This window comes from Schistocerca piceifrons, chromosome 7 (genome assembly GCF_021461385.2).
Source record: "Schistocerca piceifrons isolate TAMUIC-IGC-003096 chromosome 7, iqSchPice1.1, whole genome shotgun sequence".
Taxonomy (NCBI): Eukaryota; Metazoa; Arthropoda; class Insecta; order Orthoptera; family Acrididae; genus Schistocerca; species Schistocerca piceifrons.
In genome coordinates, this window is record NC_060144.1 from 471,630,256 (window position 1) to 471,642,818 (window position 12,563).

General features: G+C 40.2%; 1 protein-coding gene across 6 annotated transcripts in view; it reads left to right on the forward strand.

Moving 5' to 3' along the window:
* Positions 1-12,563, forward strand: part of LOC124804591 (myelin expression factor 2) — a 111,629-nt gene that overhangs the window by 70,371 nt on the left and 28,695 nt on the right. For 3 of the 6 annotated variants that reach the window (XR_007017347.1, XR_007017348.1, XR_007017349.1), the window contains exons 9-11: positions 3,193-3,716; positions 4,298-4,433; positions 9,612-9,670. Coding sequence is in view for 3 of the 6 variants with exons in the window: in XM_047264781.1 (XP_047120737.1) it covers positions 3,193-3,716; positions 4,298-4,433; positions 9,612-9,670 (719 nt within the window). In the remaining 3 variants the exon portion in view is untranslated. Of the gene's footprint in view, positions 1-3,192; positions 3,717-4,297; positions 4,434-9,611; positions 10,104-12,563 lie in introns of those variants that run through there. The other 3 variants (XM_047264781.1, XM_047264779.1, XM_047264782.1) reach the window with 1 other exon arrangement.

A 12,563-nucleotide genomic window follows, 5' to 3' on the forward strand; every position in this document is an offset into this window, starting at 1 on the left:
CTGCCCCTCTTCAGGAACCACACGTTTGTCTGGCCTCTCAACAGATACCCCTCTGTTGTGGTTGCACCTACGGTACAGCTATCTGTATCGCTGAGGCACGGAAGCCTCCCCACCAACGGCAAGGTCCATGGTTCATGGGGGGGAATTAAAAAATATAACATTTAATTACAGCAGAATGCCGTAGTGGCTATTATGCAGTAGGACTCTATTGATGTGTTAATTCATTATTCAGCAGCACCTCCCATAGCAGTATTAACTATTCAGCCCCTTATCCTTAGAACACATCAATCTCTTTTATTAGGGCCTCAGTGATTAATAATGCCCAAATCAGTTGGGAGTGTCTTAAATATTATTTCGTTGGAATGTCATTTTTGAAACATCTCATCCTACAGTCATATCTATAACATTGTTGCAGAACAAAGTTCTCCTCAGTTTCTGTTCTGCTCTGTTCTTCCATTGTGACACACATGCCCTAATTTTAATTAAATTTTGTCTTCCCTTCCTTTCTTTTCTTTTTTTCCCTCGTATTCTGCTCTTTTGGTGTAAATCATCAAATTTGTTGGTAGTTAACTTGTCTATCTCCACTAACTTGTCTTCAGATCAAAGAGTTCTGCAATTCTCTAAAGTTAATGCAGCAAGGTACTTCTGTAGTAGTAGCAGCTAGAAGTGCCCTGTAGTAGTAGCAGCTAGAAGTGCCCCATGGTTGATTCACTGCTGTATTGCCCTTCATACATCACTGGCAGTATCTAAATCGATGTGAAATCAGTACCCCCATGAAATCACATGTTTCAGTAAGGTTTCTGACAACCCTGCCCATGATACATACCTGTGCGTGGTTTGGGAAGTGATGTGAATATTGTGAAACCTTGGTGGAGGTACTGTCACAGGAGTCTTTCCTGGTTGGAGTGTGTGTAACTGGAGCCTGTAATCAACTTGGCAAGTTCATGTTGCGCATCATCCCAGTATTGTTGATAAAGACATTTTCTTAGACACAGTATGTTAGGTCTGAAAGAGTTGCAGGTATTGCTTCGTTACACCACATGCAATGTAGGGTGTTCAGCAGCCAATCCATAATTTTCCCACAAAGAGAGACACTTCAGGTTCTTTACCTTGTGGCTGCTTAAAGGTGCATGTTTGTGGGCTTACAGGTTGGACACTTGCATTTGCCTTTGCTGTACCCTTTGTCAGTATGGTGCATGTGACACACTTCCTGTTATTAATTTCCATAGAAAAAAATTTTTGCTAGTTTTTGTATTTGGGGATTAGTTACTTGTACTCCTTGAAATTTATAGTTTAAACGGTCATAAAGTTAGCTACTTCCTGAAGTCCGGGTCATTTACGTTGCCGTGGTGGTGTTTAGATGGTGGAACATAAAAACTAATACATAAATGTAATTCGTTCTAGTCTGAAGTACATTGTTGACAGGACATTTGTGTCAAAAGGAAAATCTGTTAACAAAAATAGTAAATTCTTAGACAGAATTGTTAGGTAGATTGCACACAGAATAATGTCAGGCAGATGTACAGTTGGCTGAGCAAGTGTGTGGAGAGTGTTAGTGGAGGGGGGGGGGGGGGGGGTGGATTGCGCAATGGCATCAATGCGCTGTAGGGGAAATGATTTGTGCTGGAGAGGAAGTGCCGTTCTAAATGTGACCATCTAAAGAGATTCACTATCACTCCTTTGGTTAGTATCTATAAAGAATTCCGCTGAAAATAAAACAAAAGCAGAGTTTCATTTTCGCCTGACTTGTTAACATTTTGCAACTTTCAGAGAAACAACACGAGTGATGAATTTTGAGTAAAACCTGCATTCCTTTTGTTGCCGTGTTAAAATTTGCTTCTTTTGCCAAAACACTTGTTTACACAATGTCACCTTAGTGACAGGTGCAGACATAATTGCAACAATCCTGAAACGATGATGTATTTAGTTTACTACATGAGGAACTGAGGACAAGTAAGGTCAGTAGCTTATTTAAAAGCATATGCTCAGTGCAAAAATAGATGTGTAATGTTTTCAGTTCCATTGTTCCCAAACCTGCAGCAATTCTCATTTCACCAGATATCAAAGGCTACTAAAAAGTACATAGTTTCTTCAAAAATGTCTACTAGTTATATGGTGAATAACGAAGTTCTGTGTGTTAACAATATGGCAAAATACTACTGTCTTTGCATGCTGTTATTTACCGAAATCGCATTTCAGTATATCAAGCTGTGAATGGTAAGTGAGGAATGTTGTGGACATATCACTCTAGCCTTACTGCTGGTGCATGTGATACAAGCAGCGACATGTGATGTAATATGCACCAAACGCAAAGTCATAGAAATCCATATTTTTCGTTGCTTTTTTGAAATTTTCATAGTGTCGTAATTAAACAGAAATATCGCAATAACTATGATTGTTAATGAAGTGGACACTTCATTGTGAAGCTACTAGGAACACATAAGCAAATTTTTTTAGCAAATAGTTTTGGGAAAATTGTTTCAGAAAGATTGCAGGGCGTGCACCTTGATTCTGTCAAAACATCACATCACCAACTGGTGGAAAGCTGAAAAACAATAGCGGCCTCCTCCTCCGAACAAACGAATGAACTCGCCCAGTACTTAGTATAAAAAGTTGTTACTGTGCACTAGCCACCATATCCTGCATGGACTTGCTGCCTGGAGGCAGAATGTTTAATATTGCCAATAGATGTACATCAGTGAATGCACTTCTATTTCTGTGCATTCATACTAAACATTCTGCTTATGTCCACCAACGTAGCTGAATGGACAGCGTGCTGGCATGCCATGCTGGGGTCCGAGGTGCAATTACGCCTGGGTTGGATATATTCTCCACTCAGAGAATGGGTGTTTGTGTCGTCTTCATCATTATTTCATCCTCATTGATGCGTAAATCACCGAAGTGGCGTCACCTCAAGACTTGCACTAGGCAATCAGGTCTACCCACTGGGAGGCCCTTGCCATGCCACACTTCATTTCATTCTGCGTCTTGAAAGTGAGTACTGGCTAGCAAATGTCGCATAAATAATTACTGTCAGGACAGCATGTCATGTACAATAAAATAAAGATAACTACGCATCTGCAAATAAATGGGAATGGTGTACTGCACAGAGCAACAGTTTTTTCATTTGACTTATGTATATTAATTTTTTAATGTGTTCTGTGCTTAATGGGAGTTATTTTTCTTTTACAGGTTTGAGTAACAATGCAGCTTTGCCTGCCAGTTTAACTGGTGTGGGTGGCTTAGGAGCTGCTGCAGCAGGTGGCCTTATGGGAGCCGGAGGTGGTGATATTGGTTTAGGAGGAGGGATTGGGGCAGGTGGTGCATTTGGGGGAAGCAATTTAGGTGCAGGATTAGGTGCTGGGGGAGCAGGACTAGGTGTTGGTTTGGGTGGAGGAGGAGGATCATTTGGAGGAAATATCGGCACTGGAGGTGGCAGTTCATTTATGGGTGGCGGTGCTGGAGGCGCCTTCGGTGGTGGAGCAGCAGGCTTAGTGGGTAATAGTGCGTTCGGAGGTGGTGGACGTGATTTTGATTCTCTTAACTCTAGTCTTGGGGGTGGTGGAGGAGGAGGTGGTTATGGGTCTGGTTTAGGGGAAAGAGATTTTAGAGGGGCAGCGGATGGTGGATTTGCCAATGGACCATCAAGAGGAATTGGAATGGGAGGTGCAGCAGTTCCAGGTCATAGAGGTTCAGATACTATCCTGATCAAAAATGTGAGTTGACTACTGTTCATTTTACGTGTAATGCAATCCAGAATAATTTTTTGTATTAAAATCAAATCACATCGTCGGATTGGTGGCATTTGTAACGTGATTCCACTTCGACTAATTATTGATTACATAATAGTGCTTTCCCTCATTCAGTAGTGGGAAGTTAACCTTATGATCAAATAAGGTTCAGAGCCTAGACTTCCATATTGCTTATGTGATGTATTTGTCAGGTACTGAATTGCATGATCGATTGCATGAGATATGCTTGGCTGTAAATGAGCAGTAACTTAACTAAGAAATTTATAGCTAATGTAAAATGTGTTGTCGGAATTCCCACTCCTGCCTGAATTGTCTTCATTGCACTGGCCAAAGTTTTGACAATTGTTCTCATAAAAATTAAAGTACAAAAACAGTACCTATGAAGATGTACTATCACTTAATGGTTGAGTAGTTACAGTGATGTTGAATTATATTATTGTATTTGTTAGTAAAAGGCTTTATAAAAAAGTTCCATATTATTTCATTTTCATACTATTTGTCTTTTCCGCCTTTGTTACTAAGTTGTTAATGGTCTCTCTTTCCAGCTTCCTCCTTCTGCAACATGGCAGATGCTTCGGGATAAATATGGGGAGATCGGAGATGTCAAATTCGCAGAGATTAGGGGTAAAGAGATTGGCTTAGTGCGTTTCAGCTCTGAATTGGAGGCCGAGCGTGCAGTCCGTATCCTTTAGTAACCAATATGACTGTCGAAATAATTTCTTATAAAAGTTGTGAATGTAATAATTTTGTTGCATGATAATATTAGGCATGCAGTTCCTTAGTTAACAGCAAGGAAAGATATTACCTTTGCTGTGGTTACTTCAGTACTTAAATATTCTCTTCTCGTATTACACAGAGGGGTAGTTCATTGCCTTTTTAATGTTTCGTTCATGGGTGGTGTGGGAAGAAAGAAAACGTTTAAGGGAAGGTGCCTTTTGCTCTCATATGGTTGAAATTTAAATTAATCTTTCTCCTACATTTTTACCATACTAATACAAATTTTCAGTTGTAAAGAGGTTTGTATTGTACCTTCGTACATTATATTTAGTGTAATAGGGTTAATTTCTTTTGTAGTTTATCTACATAAAAATATCCCAAGTAAGGATACGGAAAGTACCAACAGTTTGATTTCTTAATGAAATAGAACTGACAGGCTTGCACAAAAACTTGATTTCAGACTAGTTACACTTTAAAAATTTGCCTGAGGGCGGAGCAAAATGGTGAATAAGACAACAGTTGTGAACTGTGTTTCTTGATGTAGTAAGTCAAAATTGACTTGAAAGAATGAATGGGTTGGGCCAAAAATTGAAGTGCTAGAGAAAAGAAACACATCTAGAATGTCATCATACAGTGAAGCTTTCTCAACAAGGGTGAGATAGTAAGATTGAAAGAGTACAGGCTTGGCAGAGTGTCAGTATGAGTGAGAACAGGTTCGTCCACTTCGCATAGATCAGGGATGTACAGACCTTGTGCTGTATCAATTTTTTTAGCTCAATCATCTTTCTTCCACTCCTAAAAGGGAGAGTCTCTCTTCTTCAGTGAGAGCCCATGAAAGTTCTTGTAGAGTCAGTCGTGTAACAGGACAACCATGAAGACATCTGTCAAACATGTCCCATATATGAACAGTGGGGTTTATGTAGGGACTTGAATATGGGCCATTCTGTAACTTCAATTCCAACCTTCATAAGACATTCCTGTGGAAGTCCACCACTTAGGGCGGTGGTGCCCGTAATGCCACATTGCAGAGATTGACAGATACTTGTCTTCATGTGAGGTTCCAGAGCATCGACACTTTCCTAACTCCCCTTCTGTACTGCCTTGTCTCCCTGTAGTATGTTGACAACGTCTGTATGATACATGGACACTGCATTGCATATACTTGGTTGAATACAACATCCACAAATGACAAATGCCATCTGTGTACCTCACTAGAAAACACTTTTGACACTGGTACTCTCATCCTCCTGATTAGTTACCTGACACTGTAAAGCATAACAGATGACCTCAGCAGTTTGGTCCCATAGGAACTTGCCACAAACTTCCAAAGCAGCCAGTAAATGGCAAATGATTTTAACTCTTTTCTGCATCGAACTGGAAGATTTTAAATGATCTAGTTCCCCTAATTCAACTACTTTTAATATCTAGCGTGTGACTATAATAGACTGACAGTGTTGAGTGCTGCAGTGTGGGCTGTATCACAGGATGCTGAAACATCATAGGTATGTTCATTAATTGGTGTGCTTGCAGTGTATGCCGAAAAAAAGCTCCACTTTCTGCCACAAGGTTAAAATATGGTGCTGTAAGCAGTCAGAATGTGGTGGGGATGTAGGAAAAAGGGGATGACTACAAAACACGATACTGGTGTTTCTAGCATATTAGTTAGGATATGATCAGAAGTTACATCATCTGTTCAGTGTGGTCTCCCGTGTCAGTAACATGTAGCATACGTAACATGACATGGTCGACAGTTGCTCGCAGCATATCAAGTGTAAGGGGATCAATACGTCATCAAAAGCTACCGTTCAGATTAGAACAATCCTAATACATCCCTGATGCGACACAATCTCTCAGATATCCCCACAGCAAGTCACATGGATCTGGAAGCCACAACCCTTGAAATTACCTAGAGCTGATGCAGTTTTTACCAAAGGTTTCCAGAGCTAATCTTTCACATGGCAAGTGACGTTGTGTTGCCCCGTCTTGTGCAAAAATATACAGAGGGAGAAAAGGAAAGTTGCTACTCACCATATAGCGGAGATGCTGAGCCACGATAGGCACAATAAAAAGATTCACACAAACATAGCTTTTGGCCATTAAGGCCTTTGTCAGCAGTAGACACACACGCATATGCGCTTCTGCAGTCTCTGGATGGGGGTAAGGAGGAGGCTGGGGAGGGGAGGGATAGTATGGTGGGAGTGGTGAACAGTGAAGTGTTGCAGTTTAGATGGAGGGTAGGAGAGAAGGTGTGGAGGGGGAGGGGGTAAGTAGCGGAAAGGAGAGAAATAAAAAATAAAAGAATTTAAGACTGGGTGTGGCGGTGAAATGACGGCTGTGTAGTGCTAGAATGGGAACAGGGAGGGTGCTGGATGGGTGAGGACAGTGACTAACGAAGGTTGAGGCCAGGAGGGTTACGGGAATGTAGGATTCATTGCAGGGAAAGTTCTCACCTTGACAATTCAGAAAAGTTGGTGTTGGTGGGAAGGATTTATATGGCACAGGCTGTGAAGCAGTCATTAAGCTGAGGGTATTATGTTTGGCAGCGTGTTCAGCTACAGGGTGGTCCACTTGTTTTTTGGCCACAGCTTGTTGGTTGTCAAGTCTACATAGAATGCAGCACAGTGGTTACAGCTTAGCTTGTAGATCACATGACTGGTTTCACAGGTAGCCCTGCCTTTGATGTGATAGGTAATGTTGGTGACTGGACTGGAGTAGGTGGTGGTAGGGTAATGTATGGGACAGGTCTCGCATATAGGCCTGTTACAGGGGTACGAGCCATGAGGTAAGGGATTGGGAACGGGTTGTGTAAGGATGGACGAGTATATTGTGTAGATTCAGTGGACGGCAGAATACCACGGTAGGAGGGGTGGGAAGGATAGTGGGTAGGACATTTCTCATTTCAGGGCACGACGAGAGGTAATCGAAACCCTGGCGGAGAATGTAATTCAGTTGCTCCAGTCCCAGATGCTGCTGTGTTAAGAGGGGAATGCTGCTATGTAGCTGGACTGTGAGACTTTAGGAGGTGGTAGGATACTGGAAAGATAAGGCACGGGAGATTTGTTTTTGTACAAGGATGGGAGGATAATAACGGTCAATGAAGGCTTCAGTGAGACCCTCGGTATGTTTAGAGAGGGACTGCTCGTCACTGCAGAGGTGACAACCATGGATGGTAGACAGCTGCCACCCGTCTCATGCCAAGAAGAAAGAGTGTGTGTGTGTGTGTGTGTGTGTGTGTGTGTGTGTGTGTGTGTGTGTGTGTGTGTGTGTGTACTGCTGACAAAGACCTTAATGGCCGAAAGCTATGTTTGTGTGAATATTGTTATTGTGCCTATTGCGGCTCAGCATCTCAGTTACATGGTGAGTAGCAACTTTCCTTCTCTCGTATTGTTACATTCCATCCTGGATTTTCCATTGTTTGAAAATATACAGTGGTGTAGACACAATTGCATTCATGGTTCTTACATCAGATGTCACTGTTCACTTAACAGACCCAAGATGTGCCGTCTCGTGGAAAGAAACTGATCTGAAAACCGCACCACACATTCACATAAGCTGAGTGCAGTGGATATTCCTCCCAAAGATGTGGTGAAGTTGAAGCCCATATGAAATGGTTCTGTGCATTCATGGCACCATGCAGCCTAAAATGTGTTGTCTGTCAAATGAATATTCCCCAGCTGCATCATCCATTTTTGGGCATGCCAAAAGAACGAAGGGTAAAGTCATAGTGTTGTAGCCTATCTAGGGGCTTCATTTGGTGCACATTCTGAATCTTGTAGGGTTACCAGTGCAAGATGCACCGAAAAATCTTTCGAACTGTTGACCATGCAAGAGGCAATTCCCATGACAGAATTTGAGGCACATGTTGCACTGTGAGCTGTAGTCATTCGCTGTCAGCTATAGCCTCAGCAACTTAACCAACTATTGCCATGGAAATGGGCCACCTTGGTCTCTGGTGCATCACCTAATTCACCCGTTTCCTCATATTGCTTCATCATATTCTTAGCCCGTTGACATGGAATCTCTTCATAGCTGTTTGTGTCAGCAGTATTATCACAAGGCATTGCAGCTATTGCTGTCATTCTGATAAAAATACTTCACCAGCATTGCACAGTCTTCCTTCTCAATAGCTATTGCGTGTTGTATGGAAAACTTCAATCCTTTTAACCCTTTACACAGTCACTTAACAAATGAAAGTAACATACTTTGCTTAGTGACAAACAGCACACTGACATCAAAACAGCAATATTTCTCATTCTGGCTGCTTACATCTATGTTGTCTCCTGGTGACGGAAAGTGGAACTGTTCCCTTCCTTTCTCCCCACCCCCTCCAGCATGCTCTGTGAGTGCACCAATTAATGATCTTACTTAGAACGTTTGAGTCCTGCAAAGTGTACACCCTGCACTGCAGCACTTGGAATACTGCCAGTTTAATTGTAACCACCCAGTATAATGCAACAGTTGTGATTCTCACTCATTGTTAAATATGGTTCCCAGTTTCAAAAGGAACACTTATTGGAGCTTCTGTAAAAGATAACACGTTTTTCGCATCTAAAAATAATGCACAAACTTGAGGTAACAACCCAAGCCTTTCAAAAATTAAGTATCCTCATTAGTGGGCCCAGTCTCCACATTTTATCACTCAAAAGTTACCTGAATGCATTGGGCATAATTTTCCAAGAAGTTCTATAGATTTTGTACAGAACTTTTGTGTGTTAAACTAATATATAATTGTTACTAAGATATTTTATAAATGATTAGTCTGTTTGCAGTTGTGATGGACACACTACTGTTTTCAGCTGATTGCAATCTTGTGGTGGCCGGCTGTTGTGGCTGAGCGGTTCTAGGCGCTTCAGTCCGGAACTGCGCTGCTGATACGGTTGCAGGTTCAAATCCTGCCTTGGGCATGGATGTGTGTGATACCCTTAGGTTATTTAGGTTTAAGTAGTTCTAAGTCTAGGGGACTGATGACCTCAGATGTTTAGTCCCATAGTGCTCAGAGCCATTTGAATTTGAATCTTGTGGTATGAAATAGTATACTAATTGCCAGTCAGAGTTTTTTTAAAGTGATTTAAATTGTTTTCCATCTCAAATTTTTCCCATCTCTGTATTTTCTCTCCCCAAGTTTCCTTAACATTTTTACAGATATGACGGATCGCACTCGTTTGGAAGGCCGTACTATTGATGTATCTCTCTTCTATTAGGTAAAGTGGGAAGAGTTAAAAAAGTCGCTTGTCATGTCTCATTTGCACCTAGAAATATAGAATCCATAGTATATGCATTTTCTTATGTGGTCATTGTAATGGTGTGGAAGTCTTGCTCTACACAGTCTTCGGAGTTCTCGTTTTTATTGTGGCTTCTGCAAAGAAGAATTGTGAAGCTGCTTTTGAACTTTTCTGACTTGAAGATTGTCCATTGTAGTTCGTTGACTTCATGTGTCGCTGTTTATAAATGTACTGTGTGTGAAATTCAGTGGAAGAACCTTTGTGTTAGGATTTTGTACTTTTAAAAGTTGTTTCTCACTACATTGATATATACTGACAGTAAACAAAATTCAGTAGGAACATTGTATTTTAGTTGGACAATTGTATTATTGCAGTCAGTCTTAAATAAATGAATGATTTCGTAAAAGTAAAAGGTGTTTTCGATTTTTGCTGAGGTATCTGCACGATGTGTGTCTGGCATGATTGTTGTGGTGGTTGTTGTACAAACTAGATTCTCTTGCCCTCAATTCAAGAAATGTGTTGTATTCTTGTGGTGCGCGTTGAAAATAGTGTCAGTGAATCTCAGGCATTTGTTTGAAACCTGTTTGTTTTAAGTAAGCAGGTATTTGCAGCAGCTGGATGCAGTGTCATATTGTTTTCACTGCCCGTTTCGCTAGTGGATTCATCGCTGACATTGAACAACAGGCTGTTTTCGGTTTGGTAGTTACAAACCTCATCAGCTTGACAGATGTATTGTTTCCCCTGGGAAGTTGTCTGGTAAGTTCTATAGGCAAAGGATAAATAGAGTGGTGGTGATTGCACCTGCTTAATTTTTATTTTACTTTTGGCCAGTTCTTCAAGTAGTGCTCTCTGAATTTTGAGGAGTTTTATCAGTTTCCCTATTTGTGTCGATACATGTGTAATTGTTCTCTTGAGATATTGGTACTTCCATTATAAATTAGTATTAATCCCATTATAAACTAAGTTTTGCCATTACGGTGAAACAGTTGTTGGATTACAAATCTCTGCTGGACTGAAATTGTACGAACGCTACAAGGAAATGGAATGTTGTGTATTACAGTTAACTTTTAACTGGCAGTTTCACTGCATTTTTGTTACTTCTCTTCCACTTCAGCCAAAGTATGCTAATCTTGGTGTAACCAATAATTGGTTTAGAGTTGATTACATGTCAGTTGCGCGTACACACACACACACACACACACACACACACACACACACACACACATACACTCTCTCTCTCTCTCTCTCTCTCTCTCTCTCTCTCTCTCTCTCTCTCTCTCTCTCTGTGTTTGGGCTGTTAAACCTGAATAGTTAATGACACAGTATGGAGTTCAATTGTTCGAAAATTGGTACAAATGTTTAAAGGCATTCAAAGTTTAGTTCAGTTGTAGGACACAAATTCTACTGAAGGTGGTAGTCTCGTAGGAAGTATCTTCATGAGCTTATGCGTTAATTGTGTAAATCTTCATTCAGTTTTTGTGTTTTTGTTTGGATTTGTCTGGAATCTAATCTTCGCATTTATTTTGGTGCATTATTAAATACAATATGCAGCAGCTTTGTAGTATTGAGAGTGGAGAAATATGACTGATCTTTTCATATACAATAATACATATGCTATTATTTGCAGCTTCTCATTTAAAGAACACACTCGCAAGGATGAGATTGAATTTAGTGTTGCAAAACAACTGTATCAAAGCTGTTTGTGTTAATGGTTTTGCTGATACTGTTAAATGTGTTGTAAAAGCTTTTGTAATTACTCACTCAAAAGAAGGAAATGAGATGTATGAAGGAATTACTGAATTTGAGTCAATTTGTCACATATTAGTAAACAGTTTTTCTTTTAGTTGGGGTAATTTGGTAAATGGTGGGAAAAGTGTATGGCCTGTTTTATAGTTACCTTTCTGTGCCTGTTTCTCAGTGTTGCAAATTTGTGAGCTTTCAAGCATTATTTGCCAGTATTTGTGGATCTGACTTAGACGACTCAGATAATTGATGCACTAAACTGCAGTGCAGCGTACCATGTTCCAATAATATGGGCAACGCTACTTTCCTTGCTTAATGTTGGATCAATTTAAGTTTCATGTATCTGTGTAATGTGGTTATCAAATGGAGTTGACCAGATACTGGTCTTTTATAGATGTTATACTTTCATTTTAGTCCATTTGGTTTAACCAATAACATATTAGAGCACCTCCACTTGTGGCATCAGAGTTACTGTGCAAGGAGGTAGGTTTTGGAAGCCTACTTTGAGATGACTGCTAATTTAATAGCAACTAAAAGTTCTGTAGAGGGTCTACTGAGATATCAGAAGTCATCATTCAGAATATTGAAAAATTCGAAATACGTGGGCACTCAGTTTGTCATCTGTTAACAGAAGTGCCATGTAAACTAAACTCTAATGTTCATTTGAAATTGAAATGTTAACTCTGGACATCGTGCTTTAACACTCTGTGGAACATGGAAGGTATTTTGATTTATATTTTTGGGTGGTGGTAGTTGGCCACATGTTTCATCTCACTACATTAATTGAAATTGCACAGTTTTAATTTGGTTATACTTGTACAGATTCAACATTCCATTTTCTCAGTTTCTATGCCAGTGAATGTATGTAAAGCAATGTATACTTGAATTACTTCACTTTGTGTGTGAAGATTTTAATATATTATGAACCATGATTTTTGTGTAAAGTTGCCAGTGAATTTGTCCTCTTATACAGTCTGAAATTTGGGAAAGTTCTTTGCACCATGTATGTTATTAATGTTGCCATTTGTACTGTTTTCATTTTTCTTGGCTTTTTACAAATATTTCAGCAAGTGCTTCTGTCTACTTTGATTCCCTGCTACCTGATGATAGAGAAATATTTCTGATTTTT